A 16093-nucleotide genomic window follows, 5' to 3' on the forward strand; every position below is an offset into this window, starting at 1 on the left:
TTATAAATAGTGATGATGCAATTGCAAATCCTAAAGGGGAAAAAAAAAAAAAATACTGAAAATAGCCTCAGCAATGGCAACAGTATAGCTTCCAAATTTGAAATTTACACTCCTTGTTCATATGTAAATTTGTTATCCCATCCAGAATTTGAAAAAAATAAAAATAAAAATCCATACACATTGGATCAGCAAACAAGTCACCCCCACTCCACCTGCACTGGAATATATGAAGGCCAGTCTTTAAGTTCATCTTGTTCTTGATTCCTAAACATGAAGACCACTGATAATTTCTGAAGATCTGTGCCTGAGAGTTTCTTGTTTACTTCACAGAGTGTATGAGGTGGTAGATTTTTTTTTTTTTTTTTTTTTTTTTTTGTCAATATATGAGGTGGAAGATTTAGTTGAATGATGAACAAGTTTCACATTTTCCCTGTTTCTGAAAGGATTCTTTCAATCTCTTCAAGTAGCCTTTCCTTCTCATCAGCCAACTCTTCATTCTTTTTCTGAAGCTCTTCTATCTGCTTTGTCTGTTCAGAATCCTTCCTGAAATTCATAAATTAATTGCAAACTCTGCAAAATTTTCAAGTTCTTTTTGTTTTTTAAGAGTTTAGGGTGCAAGTGCACAGTTAATCTTTGGTTTAAGTCATTACCTATTCATGAAAGACAAGTTAAGCTTTAGCGATCGAACTTCCTTCTCAAGATTTTCGCAGCGCTTCAAGACAGATTGCATATCAGTTGGAATTGCTGGTATTAAATTCCTTTCCTTTGCCTCTGCCATTCTGCATCACCAAGATATTTAGCTTAAGAGAAAAGCTTTCTCAAAGAAACATTTCCTTTTACAATGTTCAACTCAAATTTGTTTTTAGCCATATTGGAATAATAGCACAATGATTAAGAACCCGTATAAGGGTTTAAATCGCAACATCTCCTTCCCACTTCCAATGAATAGAATAACATGAATCCGGTTTAACCATATAATTATATACAACTTCATGCTCACCTATAAGGGTAACCGGCGAGAAACAAATTAAAGGCACTCCTAAAAGGGGAAAAGCTTACTACCCACTCAAAATTTTACCGAGTCTGATTCTACCATGTAATATTTTCGCACTGGAAGTAAAGCTGCATGCCTCCAGAATCTCCAGGCAGAAGGTTCCTCAGTCTGGATCCACGATGCATCCTAGTACGGCTTTCAGGCATCTAGTTTCTGGTGTTCTGATAATTAACTGGCTAATTGTATCTTAGTAGATGGTTCTGCTCCCATTTGACTTGAATGCTAATCGCCTTATTGGCTTGCATAAGTTCTACTAACCTGATTTGGTATAGTTTAGATTGGATTCCTCTTAATGGCCTACATACAACACTTTCCAGGGATTGGAGTATCTTTATTCTGTTTTGTTAACTGTCCTTAACCTGATTATGTCTTCTACATAAAATTCTTGAAATCCTAAGTACCAAGATTCTTGTATCCAAACGATTACAGAAGCAGAGAACATGAAAATTATTCTAAAATAATGAACTTGCAAAACAAAAGGATGCAGTTTAGCTTACTTTCGTGAGCGCTCCACCCTACGCTTTTTAGTTGTGTCACTCTTGTCCACTGCATAACTTCGATTGGTCAAAAAGGATCATATGATTTTGTAACAACTAAGAAGTAAGAACTAACAGTAACTTCATCTGCACAATTGGTAATTTTTATACAGTACTTGGTTACTGTAATAAACATTCTGTATGGAAAGAATAATAAGTTAACAAGCAAAAGATTAAAAAAAAAAAAAATTCAAAATAAGAGTTTTCAGACACCCAAAATAAAGATACACCTCTAATAATGAGTCATATTTGGCTTGTGTTTGAACATGCATAGCAATTTGAACTCGAGCACAAATCAGTAGGCCACTGTTTTCCATGTTCATATAGAATGACAGGGTTTAAGATTGAACTCATTAACAGCTAATGTGGATAGAAAAATATCATGCTGTTAAAGTTCTAAAGATATATAGATTACCTGAACCTCCTGATGTCACAGATCCATATCGAACTAGCCCTCCCCTCTTAAGACAGATTACAAGTAAACAGTAAACAAAATAACAGGAAATCAGCAAACTATTCAAGATTTATTAAAAATTCTTGATTCACCATCTGAGAAAGTGGAATACCTTTCTGTCATCCTTCAAGTTTTCAATTATCCGTTCTCGAAAATCTGCATTTCAAATGTAAGATGCTTGAATCACATAACACTCAAATGCCAAATCAAAACGATAAAGAAGACAAAACAACAACTATCTTTCAGATGCCCAAAAGAGTTGTCATCAATCCTATTCTATGAACTTCATGTATATGCGGATAATCATTTCTGGTCAAGGCTTGGAGGTTATATTTTATCTGCTTATGATTCATATTCAGAACCTGATAGATCCAAAGAAAAAAAAAAAAGAGAATAAAAAAGAATAAAGAAGCAAGATCCATGGCTTCAGGTTGTTATGATAAATTAAAATAAAATAAAGAAAATTTACTATTTAGTTCCTATATTATGAAAAACTCATTAGTTGATCTCTCAATTTTAAAAAATACATTAGAGATTTTAAAAATCTACTAATTAGTCTTTCTGTTAATTTTAATTGTTAAATATTTTACTATTTAATCTCTGTAATTTGAAAAAACTTATTAGTTAATTCCTTAATTTTGTAAAAAGTCGATTAATTAGTCTCTCCATATTGAGGATATTTTAAATTTTTTTATAATATTTAACGGTTTAAATTAACGGACTAACTAATAATAAACTTTTTAAAACCTTAAGAATATATTAATATATCAAAACTGAGAGACTAACTAGTAAGTTTTCCTTGTAATACAGGAACCAAATAATAATTTTCCCTAATGGATAGTTAAGTTGATTAGATACATCCATCCCCATATGAAGCATTTACCTTTGGCTTTAGGTCCATTCTCTGGACTTGTATTGTTTCCTACTTGTTTCCTTGAGCTCTCACAAATGCTTAGAGTTTGGCTGGAATTGCTGGGACCATCACATGCATCAAAACCAGAGGAAAATACTGGTGCAGCAGCAGAAGATTCACTTTGAGAAGGTTCTCTAGAAACTGTGCACAACTGAATTGCATTTGTAGGATGTACAAAACCTTCCAGGTCAAGATCTATGGGTCCCTGAACTGTTTGAAACCCTCCAGCGTCCTTGACTTGGTCAGATGAAATTTCTTGGAAAGTTTGTGGAATTTCATAAATGCTGTTACCATTTACTTGATCAAAAGGAGAGTTCATAATAACTTGCTGATCATGATAAATTGCATTAGAACTATCTTCAACAGCTTCTTTCTCAATCTTCTGATTGCTGAGCTTCTTGCGTTCCAGCGTACCCTTAAGCATGTTCACAACAGAAGAAACTTTATCTGCATCTCCCATTTGTGGGGTGTTGAAAGTAGATGAAGATGAATTGGATGGAGACATGAATGAACCCAATTGATTGCCAATGTCATGCATAGGAAGCTCAATAAAACCATTTGGATCTGCAAACTCTTGTTTCAAATCGTTTACACCATTCCCTAAACTTGTCTGAGCACTTTGCATAGCGGCATACCTCTTCCTGCAAAAACAAATAGATAATTAACCAAAGTTTGCATTGGATATACTTGTAATGGGCTTGTGTATTACAATGCTGATACCGCAGTTCAGAGGATCGACTTCTTGTCATCGGTTGAGAACTATGAAACCAGGCCTGCCATTAAAGAGAGGATAAGATATTCAGATATCAGATATAACGAAGATTCTGCAGACAAACTAAAACTAACCTTGGCCAGATATAAATTACTAGCCTGCATACTTCTTTCGACAGCATTCCTATGACAATTGCAACCAAAAAAGTAAAAAAGATAAATCAGAATAAGTTTCAACTGAGAATTAGTCATATGTAATAGAAGACAGCAGAAAGATGAAGTAGCCACCTGATGTTGAGGTCACTAGAGGTTCCATCAGGGATTGTGTTATTTTGAGTAAATAATACATCATTGCTTCTTTTCTTTTGCAGTGAACTTCCAGGCTGCTGGCTTGTCAAAGTGGCTAGTTCAGTAGATATCCTGCAATTGTAATACAGTTATTTAATTTTCTGCAATATTATCAGGAGAATTCTGATGAATAATGAAGATATTTTAACTAATCTAATTGATTATTCACCCTTGACTCCCACAACATGCTAGTCTCAGTGTTAGCATATGATTTAACACAGAAAATGATTCCAAATAAGATCGATCATCCTATATCTAATACCAAACAAATCTCAAGTAGCACAATATCAATGAGTTGTTCTATGTCAGGATTTATCAGTTCAATCTACTCACCTCCTGGATGCTTGCCGGGTTCGATGTGCTATGCTTGAGGAATTATAGCCATGATTCTGAAATATGAACCCATCAGTTGGGGAAAAAAAAATTTCCAAAGAAAAGAAAGAAAGGAGTATATGAGAATAAGGGCAATTTTATTTCTATACTGCAAATGCTGCAAAAATAACAATTTATATTGGACTATAGCTTGTATTTCATTCATCAAGGGAAAATCATAGTTTTCTGAATAACACTTGTTTTCCTTTTTTTCCTTTTTTTTGAAAAAGTATGATTTCTAAATATTTGTGACTCATATCCTTCCAATAACAAAAACCATTTGTTGAACTGTGATTAGCACAACTAGTACACCTTCAGGTGAAGAAAAAAAAAATACAAAACTAAAGAATTTTTTGAGTTTAGTGCATACAAAACACATCAAATAATACAAGAATTAGACAAATAACAAACTCATTTTCCTAAACAAACCACAATGTTCTTGGTTCCATCATAGTGTTAATCCAAAGAATCCAATTCTTTTTTCCCCCTCTCCTCCAAAACCCATAGAATAAAACATTGAAAAAAAGGTGTATGGATGACTAGGTTGTTGAAGAACAACACTGGATTAGGTCTGAAATTAAATTTTAAAAAGAAGAAGAAGAAGAAGAAGATTATCGGTTTTGGCTTGCCTCTCCATTAGTAAGCCAGCTTTTGAAGAGCTCTTCACTATCCGTGCGAAAGTTGTGAGGATGAGAAGAAGAAATATTCTTAAAACCCAACATCTCCATGGTTGGCACTGAGCTATCCATCAAAGATTTCAGAAACAACTCTTCACTTGTGTTTCTATACATTTCTGATGCAAACCCTTTTCCCTCTCCCATCCCTTCTCCTTCAAAATCGTCACTCCTCTTCTGTTGAAGCTTTACAAATGAATCATCATCATCATCATGATCATCTTTGAATCGCCTTTTTGTCAGAATCACTTGTGTATACAAATGAATCAAAGATTTAATTATCAACAACTATAACCACTTGGTGCTACAATCTTTGACGTGTTACAGAGATTCTTTTTCTTCAAAGAAATTTCCCATTGATGAAATTTATGAATAAAGACAATCTCTCTAGCCCCAGTCAGCTAATGGTTCAATATATATACAGCTCTCATTAGTTTGACCTCGGAGACTAGACCTGGAAAAATTATAACATGAAATCAAACTGCCATCCATGGAGAAAAAATAAAATAAAATTTGTGTGATAATTGCAGTAACTGGCTTTTGAAAATTATTTATGTTTAGTTAGTATTTTTTTTTATTTTGAATAATTTTTTAGAAAATAATATATTTAAATTAATTTTTATATTTATATTAAATTTTTAAATTTTTAAAAATAAAATCAAACTTTTGAATTTACGATGATAAGAATAAATTAATATTAAGTTATAATATAATTTTTAAAATTTTATTTAACTAATAAAATAGTAATTAATATAAATATTTTTATTTCAATAATATATATTTTTTTATTAATTTTATTATTTACCTATTACCACTTTTATATTTAAGATATGAAACAAAATAAAATTTTATAATTAAATCATATGGTATTTTATTTTATTTAATATTATTAATAAGAAATAAAGTTTTTGATATTTTATAAAATATAAATTCATTTGTTATAAATATTTATTATATAGGGTAAATATAAAATATAAGGTAAATTATATTTTAATTTTTAAATTTTAACATTGCAACCAAATATTTAAATTTTTTTATAATCAATTGGTCTAAATTAGAGATTTTTCATCTATTTTTATACTAAAATTGTAGAAATTCTTTATTACCTTTCTTTAAATGGATAAACTATATTTGAATACTTTGAGTTTTAGCATAATTAATAAATTAATTCCGATATTTTCAAATGCGTACACCTAAATTTCTTTATAATCAATTCGTTCTCATCTATTATAATTTAAATATTTTGATCTTAATTTTTTATTTAAAATAATACTTAAATCTCTATTAACTTTTATCTATAATATCTTTAACTTTGTTAAAATTCTTTAATTTTTATTTATTAAAATACTTCAATATTTACAATTTCAAAATTTTCAAAAAATACTTATAATATCAACTATTTTTAAGTGGTACAAAATAATTTTTAAATAGATTATAAATTTTTATAGAGTATTTTAAAAAAATATTATATTTTCGGAAGAAATTTGATCATCCACTGTAATTTTAAAAGGATTTAAAGATTTAATTTTAAAAATATAAGGACCGATTTATACAATATAAAATTATTCACGAATTTAAATATTTATAATAATATTTTAGATATTTAAAATAATTATTCTTTTTTTAATTCATTGAGTAACGAAATTATAAATAAAAACTTTTAATTTAGACGGATAGAATACATAGTGATTTAAGTGTTTGATTTTAAAAATATAAAAATTAAATAAATTTGAGAGATCTCAAATTTTATTATCCAATTTTCAATCTCTATTTCAAAAATAAAAATTCTAGAATTCTAGTAAATTAGTGTGAAATTCTATTTTCCAGCTATGTCACTAAGTAAAAATTTTAAAAAATAAATATAAAACAAATGTTCTAGAAATTTTTAAATATTAAAAAAAAAACTCTTAATAATATTAATCTATGGTATCAATGGGAAGTTGGGCTTAAGATTCCAATGTATTATCTACTTGTCTTCTTCTTTTATTATGACTTTAACGGTTGAGATTTTTTTCTAAAAAATTAATATTATAATTAAATAATTAATTACTTCCTAATTACTTAATTAAAAAAAGGGAAAAATGAGTGTCGTTGAGATGGCGCTTTCATGTTTAGGGGAACGTCTTGCGTATGAATGTGGTGTACCTAAACAACCATCTGTCTTACTCATATACACCAGCGTCGTACGGTAGCCTATGATTTATATTCTTATAATTTTATATATTTTTATTATTAATAATAACAGTATTATAATATGTTAAATTAATCTTATTATAATTTAAATTTCTATTTTAATTTTTTTTGAATTTTTTTTCATTACCCCCTTAAATTAAATTTTTTAAATTTTTATAAAATTTTTAATTTTAAAAGGAGAATAAAAAATAAAAAATAAAAACATAAAAATAACCAAGTTAAAATGGTTATGAATGTAGAGTATACTTTTTTTTTTTTTAAATTATTCACATTCATGTTTATATATTAAGTGAATCTCCATGATAGAGTCAAAGTTGTCCATTTACTTGAGACTGCTTCTAAGCAGAAACATAATAAAAACCTAAATACAATTTTTAAAAATAATTTTAGTAATTTTGACTCAAAATCTCAATTCCCAACCAAGACTAAACTTATTTGAAACTTATTGTCTCTAGTGGAATGCTCCATTATGTGAAAAGGAGAGAAACTAGAGAGGGCATTTGGCACTTCACCCTTTTATTTACTCCATCAACAAAAAAAATAAAATAGTATTTGTTTTAAATTAAAAAAAATTACTGACTTAAATTAATTTAAAAATTCAATTTAATTTTTTATTTATTTTAACTCAATTCAATTCATTTTTTAGTTCAATTATTTTGATTTGATTTGATTTTGATAAAAAAAAATTAAAAAAATTAAGTAAAACCGATTAGTAATAATAATATAGTATTTCTTATAATATAAAGAGATTATATAATAATTAAAGTTAAAATATTAAAATGAGGTATAAAAAATAAAAAAAATTATTAAAAATTTAATGATAAAATTGAATTAAATTAAATTAAATTAGATCGATTTGATTAAATTTAATTTATCTTTAAGATCAGTTTGATTTGATTTTAATTTTAATCTCTATTGATTCGCGAACGAGGCCCTTGACTGAAAACTCTCTAATTATCCAAATTTATACATCTAATCTGCTGAATTTTATTATGTTTTATATATTATTTATATAATTAAAATTTAACCCTAATTAATATATTATTAACTAATACCACCAAATTGAATTTGAATCCATACTTCCTTTCGTTCTATAATTTGTTTATTTTATTTTTTAATTATATTACTCTTAAAAATATTAAATTTTATTATATATTAAAAAAAATTTTGAGAGATTTATTAAAAATAATATAAAATTAAATGAAATTATAATAGTTGATTTATATATTATTATAATATAAGAAAAGAATATGAATAATAATTTTAGGATAATAAAGAAAGATAAATAAAAATTATTATTTATATAAATTTTACTATGATATATTTTATTTTATTTTATTAAGTAAAGAGAATTTGTAGTGTACGAATATTTAATTTATGAAAATAAATAAATTAGTAAAAAATAGGGTTTGACCAGCGATTTGTCGGCAGCCGAAATCATGACTTTAGTGGTTAGAAGGTTGAATTACAACAAAAAGAAGCGATTGAGAAGCATAATTCGATGGAATATTTACTTAAATTAATTATTATTCATAGAGAGAAAGCCGGCAATATTATTATTATTATTATTATTTTATAAAACAAATTGTAACTTTTTGTTGATGACATAATCAACAGTGCACATTTCACAGGGATTTGGAGAAGAGGAGCCAATATTATTATTTTTAATTTTTTTTTTTAACAAAGTTTTCAAAAATATATTATAAAGTTTTTGCTCTCAACACTGAAAAAATTAATTAAAAATTAATTATTTTAGTATTATGAGTTTCTAACTATTTTTAAATACCTCTTCTCTCTTCCCTCTATAAAATTTTTACTTTATATTGCTTTTTTTTTTTTCTATTTACTTTTAATAATATATTTATTATTCTATTTAAATAAAAGTTATAAATTTTGGTCAATTATAAATCAAAATCCCACATTTTCTTCCAAGATCAATTCAATGGTAAGTTTGCAATAATTTCAAAAGTCTACAGTGAATGTTACATCTTAATTATAAAAAAAAAACAAAAAAAGGCCTCATTTGAGTTTTGCAATCTTGCTATGATGCTGGGCTGTCCAGTAGGTTTCTTGAAAACCATTATCAGCAAAATATCACACAAATGCATTTGGTAGGGTGTTAATCACAAACCCCAGTTGTCTTTTCCAACGAAACACATTGAGAGCCAGCCTGCAGAAATATCACCAGATACCTTTCAACATCTAAAGAAGAAACAGACAAGTAATTGCTTGTAAAATGCAAAATCAGTTTGAAAATCAGTTTTATGTTATTCTAACCTTCCAAAGGATCCTGGTTTGGGAAGAATAAAGGACCCCCCAAGTTATTGAATTTTTAAAAGGAACAGTGAGGTACCTCGTAGCAAATAGCACAAGCTAGTATATCTCATCGTCAGGGATATCTGGCGTCAAGAATTTCATTGGATCTTTTCGCATTTCCTCATAATTGAGTGTTGGTTTTACCCTTTCTGGAACAGGAGCCAAAGGAATGATGCTATCTCTGTCAATAACCCCATCAATAATTCCGTATTCAACAGCTTCTATTGGAGACATGTAGCGATCTCTATCAATGTCCTTTTGAACTTGTTCAGTTGTGCGACCAGTGAAACCTGAAATAATTCTGATGACATTATTCTTGTTATGCATAATTTCTCGTGCTTGAATCTCCACATCTATTGCTTGCCCACTAGCACCTCCAAGAGGCTGATGAATCATGATTCTTGCATTTGGCATTGCAAAGCGTTTTCCTTTTGTGCCACCACCAAGGATTATGGAAGCTGTTGATGCTGAGATACCAAGTGCAACTGTAGAAACATCAGCTCTAACAAGTTGCACCACGTCATAGATAGCCATTGTAGCACTGACAGCAAATAAGCAGAAGAATTAAACCAAAGTTAGTGCAACACAACAAATTGCAAATGCCATAGATTAAAAGTGGACATTAATGCAACATCAAAAAGTTTAGTAGTTTACTTCTGACAAATGCATTGTATGCTCTAGGCTTTTGTTTTTGGAATGGGTTAGAGGAATATAATATACACATATCTACATATATATCCACATTTGACATGAAATTTTTTTTTTTTGGGAGGATATTGAACTACCCATATTTGTTCTTAACATTTGTTCTTAACATTTGATAATGTCTGACCAAGGGAAAAAAACAACAACAGCAGACAGCAAGGAAGTGAGAATAACATATTACTGATACATATTACCTTGTTTTTACTTGGCATTGGATAAATGTACTTAGTCTACAATAATCTTCAAACATTACCCTTCCATTTCCCTAAAATTGAAAACCAGCAACACCACAACCAGCCCACAAGTTTCACATTCATTTCTTGTATCAGACATCATTCCCACAGATATTACATCTATTGAGATCCATTACATCAATAAGATCAAGACAGTAAAAGCTCCTTGCATATATTGTGGTTATAGATGCCCCAAAAGACATATACAAAGTCACTTCCACTAAAGAAAATAACAACATTGGCCCTAAAAACTTGGGATAAGCATTATTTTGTTTGAGTTCCATGCATGCACAAGCTGTTCTGTTTTAGATGGGATCGACTAATATGGTGAAGATATTTGGGCAAATTAAGTAAAGGTACATGCACATCATATAACATCATTTGCTTATATTATTTCATTATAAAATAATGTATTTCAGTTTTCTATTTGATGAGCTTTTTAAAAACTCATCTTGATACTAGTCATTATTAAGAGGTGGTTTAAAATTGGAAGTATTTGGGGACCATTATCTGGAGACAAGGTTAGGTGTCAATGAAGCAACTGAGATTGAATAAGGTGACCAAACAATTAATGGTAGATTCTTAATCTTAAAGACCTTAAAGGTAGTATACCAGCATCCAGGCAAATTCAAAGTTGAGGGCCAAAGATAAGAAGGGTCTCCACCTTGCCAACAGTCTTTCTTTGGTATTTTACTGAATGGGTCGGTCTCACAAATTGCAGAGCAAAAATCAGAATGGCAGACACCATTGCAAAAGTCTATGCAGGTAATTCTCATGAGTGCGAGTTGAAAAACTATGCAAAATTTTATGAGAATGTAGATCAAAAACCAGATTTTTGTAGGCTTACTATGTGCTCACAAATGATGGAAGAAAATGAGGTGCAAGTTAATAATTGTGAAATTTCTTAACCATATAGTAGGATGAGTATAATATGTTATGTTTAACTGGTACCTCTTTTGGACTCATATCTCATGATACTAGTTTATGTAATAGAAGGCCATAGAAGAAGTAGGACTCATTTTTCTTTGATGTGTAAGCACATACCACATAATGGGGGTATGATGAGTGTATATAAATATAATTGCATATCTTTAATTATATATTGTTCTTTGAATTTACTTATTTGTTTATTCTTTCAAATAAAATTGAAAGTATTGTTGAAAAGCCGTAATTATAATTTCAACCCAATTCAAAAGAATAGGAATGGCAATTCCATTTAAGCTATTCAAACAAACCCTTAAAGAAATTTCTAAACTTACTAGGAAAAAGTGTATACATCATATGGAAGAGTGCAACTTCCTAGTTAACAATTTATTTGGGAGTTTCATTCCTCAAAATATGAAGTCCTAGAAAAACGCCAATAAAAACAAATGAGAACTACATTCAAAAAATTTAAAAAAAAAATTCTCCATTTTGTTTTTGCAAATAAAATTATCCTAGTATTTATTAGCAGATCCTTATCTAACCATGGAACCCTCCATCTTCAGTCTAATAAGTAACCAAAATGTTATCTCTAAACATGTCACTTAGTAAGACTAAAGAGGAATTTGTCTAAGCTTAAAAGCTGATCAAACTAGTTTATAAGCTCTAATTAGATAACGTGTTTGTTTTATAACATTTTATGGGCCTATAAGTTCAGCTTATAGGCTTAAAAAAGATAAGATGGGGGTTATCAACTTTTCATTTTAGTGTTTATAAGCATAAAACTTATAACCTGATTTAACCAAGCAAATTATTATATTGCTCTTATTTAATTTTAAAACTCCACCACGTATATTTTTTAATATCCTTTTTAGTAATTTTAATAATAAATATGCTGATAAACTATTTATTACCAAACATGTCTACTGTTTATTTGCCACTTATAAGCATTTTAACCAAACACATAAGGCTTATAACAAGTCAATGTTTATAAGCTAAGCCAAAAACCCTCTAACATGGCAGCTACACTGATACTCATAAACTGGCGCAATCATTGGTCAATGTTGTTGAGTTATTATTTTGCAAACAACAAAATACTATCTAGCCCCAAAAGGATAATAGAACTCAATAATTAGAGCACTCCTCAAGTTATCTTTGCTTGATTCTTTGGCTCGAGGTATTCTCATCTATGTAGGTAAGGAATGGAGTCACTTTGTATTTGTTGAATTTCAAAGTCGGTCGATTTGAAATAGGGGTAATGTGCACTTTATAAGAGGTTAGGCAATCCTCTTTTGAGTTAGCTTTTGGGTGAGTTAAACCTGATCCAAATTGACGCTGGGCCTCCCATAAATGTTTCCTTGTAAATGTTTCATACTCTAGTATAGTTATGGGCGTGGGGACGTGTTAAATCCAACATCGGTTTGGGATAGGGTAAAGTGTATAAGAGCCCCTTAAACTAGCTTTTAAACTAGCTTTTAGGGAGAGTTAGGCCATGACTTTTTTTGTTGGTGCACCTTGAACTTTTAATAACCATCGCATGGCTTGGTGAAGTCACTTGGAGAACTGCCCGTTTAAAAAGTAAAACAAATAAGAAAACAACAGAAAATGAAGCTGAGACCTAGATTCCTTTAAGTCTTTGTAAAAAGGGCTTTAGAGGTGGTGTAAGACTAAGAAAACAAGCTCCTCAAAAATCATACTTGATCTCACCAATAAAACGTTTTTCTCACTCCAAGACCCAGCAAATTCTCAATTCACAAACTTCACTATAGCATGATCAAATCTCAACTTGACAACAGGTTAGACATTTTACAAACTCCAAAAATAGTTCCTTATATAGAAAAGGGATAGTCTTCAACACCACAGCCTCCTAGCAAGAAGGGGCTAAGAAGATGATCCACTAAATCAGCACCTTCTTCAATGAAAAAAAATAAAAAACCATGTAAAAGACATTTATTCCTTCCATCAAATGTTTAAACATCTTTCAAAATGTAAATATCAACATGAGGAAAAAAGAATACTTCTGGCAACCCCATGAACTCCACACTACTTTAAACAGAAATGGCAGCTCCTCAGAACAAGATTTCAGATGTTTACTTCAAAAAAATTCTTCAAATAAAGTTACCAATTAATGAAAAAAAAGAAAAACTTCTGATCTCAAATCCCAATTACCAGTCTAGCATATACAGGGCATACACCATTATCTCTGAAGAACTTCCGGAAGCTCTTGTACACACAATGCAGTCACAATTTAGCTTTGGAAGATGGAATAGAACAAAATCCCACTAATTTGTTTTGGCTCAGGCTTCGAAAGTAAACATCTTTAATTAAAATTAGAGGGGGGAAAAAGAGCAGAAGCATTTACCTGAGAGAGCCTCCAGGACAATTGATAAAGAGGCGAATATCTTTAGTTGGGTCTTGAGCATCCAAAAGCAACAATTGACTGATAATAGCATCAGCCACAAAATCATCGATATTGTTCCCCAAGAACACAATCCTCTCCCTAAGCAAAAGCCCCATGGCATCGGTCTCCGCTCCCCTCATGGCGGTCGCGGGTGTCTGGGGAGCCGAGAATTGAGGAGTTAGGGTTTGAGAAGATTGAAGGGAGGTTTTGAGAGATGGGAAACATTTGAGGGGAGAAGAGACTGGATTGAAAGTGAAAGGAAGAGGAGAGGGTTTAGAGGAACGAAGAGAGGGTCTGAGAGAGGAAGATAAGTGTGGGGTTGGTGGTGAAGAGAGCAAAAGCACGTCCATGGCTTCCACTATACAAATATCTCAGTTTGAGAGTAAGAGAAGAAGAGTCGATATCTGTAATCGACTTTCCGCTGGGGTAGCCTAGACTGGAGAAATACCTGCGATTTTTTTCTTTTTCTTTTCTTTTCTTTTTCATCCATCTCTCAAAAATTAGGTCAGTTCCTGATATATATTAAAAAGATAAAATTTATTAATTTTAAAAATAAAATTTTGATTATTTATCTAATAAAAATTATTATTTTTTATTAAATGTAATCCAGGTAGACTTTTAATTAGAATTATGTATAAAAGTAACTACATCAATAAAATTTAAGTAAATTTTGGATATTTTTCTTTTTTATATTATTTATTATAAAATTATTTATTTTAATAATTTGAAGAAAATTAAGAAAACTAATTAAGATTATTTTTAAATATCACTAAAAATGTAAGATTCTCATATTCCTCAGTTCATTTTAAGTCTAAAAAGTACTAAAATATATATTCAATTTCTGTTAAATTCCAGAAAAATAGAAAGAATAGTAATAATTAAATATAATATTTTTTTTTGAATAGTTATATATAAAAGCCTTATAAAGATAAAGATTAATATATAAAGATAATGATAAAATTTATATGAATTGATTTAATATAGATAGCAAAAATTATAATAGATAAATGTTATTTTATTTTATAATTAAATTTAAATAAAAAAATTAATTAAATTAAAAATTTTAAATAATAATAAATTATTCAATATCCTTTAATCAATCAAAATAAAGATAATTTAAAATGAATGCAATTGCGAGTATTTTAAGTAATCTTATTATTATTCTTCTTAATATAATTAAATAATTAAATTAAAAATTTTTAAAAACAAATTGTAATTATTTTTTAAAAAAATTAAATTTTAATTCAAATAATTTAAATATTAAGAAAATTCTTTTATGATAAAATTTAATTGACTATAATTTAAATATTGAGTGATTTTTTCATAATTTGAATTTAAATAAAATATTAATATAATTAAATAATTAAATTAAAAAAATTAAATAACAATAGTGATGTAACCAAAATGATGTTATATTGTAATTGGTCAATTTATAAAAGAAAAAACATGAGGTGGTTGGCGTCTGTGGTACCTATTTTGATGTTCAAATTAATAAACTGAAAAATAAAAAAATAAAAAAAAGCGTATGTAACGAATTGTATAGAATTTAAGAATAATTGCTTAAGAATTGCGTACGTTTGTCTCTGAGATCATTAATTTTTTATACTGTAAAAAGATGGAGATATTTATAGTATTTTCTGAAAATTTAGCTGGTATCGACTAATTGATCAGAGATATCGTAATTACAGTTGTAACAAGGATCTGCTAACGATAATTTTATGTGTAGACTCGACTTTTACAGGGGAGGGCGAGTTTTGATAAAGAACCAAATGATACGGTATCTGTGTCTACCTTTCTACGGGTGGGACTGTATATCAGCTTATCAGACTTTTGCCACATGACCCTATTATATAGTGACAGCTTATGACTTACCTTGGGCAATTGTTGTGTTAGATTAGAGACCCCCTACTGGTCTTGAATTCTTCATATTCGAATGTGATAATTGTCTTCACGATCTGGGGCATATGACTCATCTAGATTGGTGTTTCTCTGCTCACGTCGCTTTGTCTACTCCTGTCCATAAATGATGACGGTTTTAATCTTCGAGCGGCATTCAAAATCTGTCATCGAAAATGTCATATAAGAATCCTAATTCTCCTCTAGATACCATTTTTGCTTACAACTGAGTTATGTGCTTTAGAAAAGTCTCGACCACTTCTCTTATTCACTTCTCCTTGTTTCAAGATAATTCTTTCTTGCTTTCCCTTTTATAAAAATGAATAAGAGTATTTCTTCTTTGCCTCCTTCTTCCCCTGGTGGAAG

The 16093-nt window shown here is 29.4% G+C and overlaps 2 protein-coding genes across 3 annotated transcripts; both read right to left on the reverse strand.

Annotated features, from left to right (window-relative positions):
• Nucleotides 1-53: 53 nt before the first annotated feature.
• Nucleotides 54-5520, reverse strand: LOC110604554 (protein CYCLOPS). Of its 2 annotated transcripts, none has more exons than XM_021742779.2 (11): nt 5018-5520; nt 4350-4405; nt 3957-4088; nt 3828-3852; nt 3678-3730; nt 2928-3598; nt 2157-2200; nt 2006-2051; nt 1552-1600; nt 651-779; nt 54-543 (listed from the first exon to the last, which is right to left on the reverse strand). In XM_021742779.2, the coding sequence occupies exons 1-11, from the start codon at nt 5207-5209 to the stop codon at nt 420-422; spliced, it is 1521 nt and encodes a 506-aa protein (XP_021598471.1). In that variant the 5' UTR covers nt 5210-5520; the 3' UTR covers nt 54-419. The 2 variants fall into 2 exon arrangements, with proteins under 2 accessions (XP_021598471.1, XP_021598469.1); XM_021742777.2 differs by having other exon boundaries at nt 3804-3852; nt 5018-5518.
• Nucleotides 5521-9161: 3641 nt separating this feature from the next.
• LOC110605382 (ATP-dependent Clp protease proteolytic subunit 4, chloroplastic) lies at nt 9162-14318 on the reverse strand. The gene is made up of 3 exons (XM_021743942.2): nt 13793-14318; nt 9609-10112; nt 9162-9425 (listed from the first exon to the last, which is right to left on the reverse strand). The coding sequence occupies exons 1-2, from the start codon at nt 14179-14181 to the stop codon at nt 9629-9631; spliced, it is 873 nt and encodes a 290-aa protein (XP_021599634.1). The 5' UTR covers nt 14182-14318; the 3' UTR covers nt 9162-9425; nt 9609-9628.
• Nucleotides 14319-16093: the final 1775 nt, after the last annotated feature.

This window comes from Manihot esculenta, chromosome 17, assembly GCF_001659605.2.
Source record: "Manihot esculenta cultivar AM560-2 chromosome 17, M.esculenta_v8, whole genome shotgun sequence".
NCBI classification, from domain to species: Eukaryota; Viridiplantae; Streptophyta; class Magnoliopsida; order Malpighiales; family Euphorbiaceae; genus Manihot; species Manihot esculenta.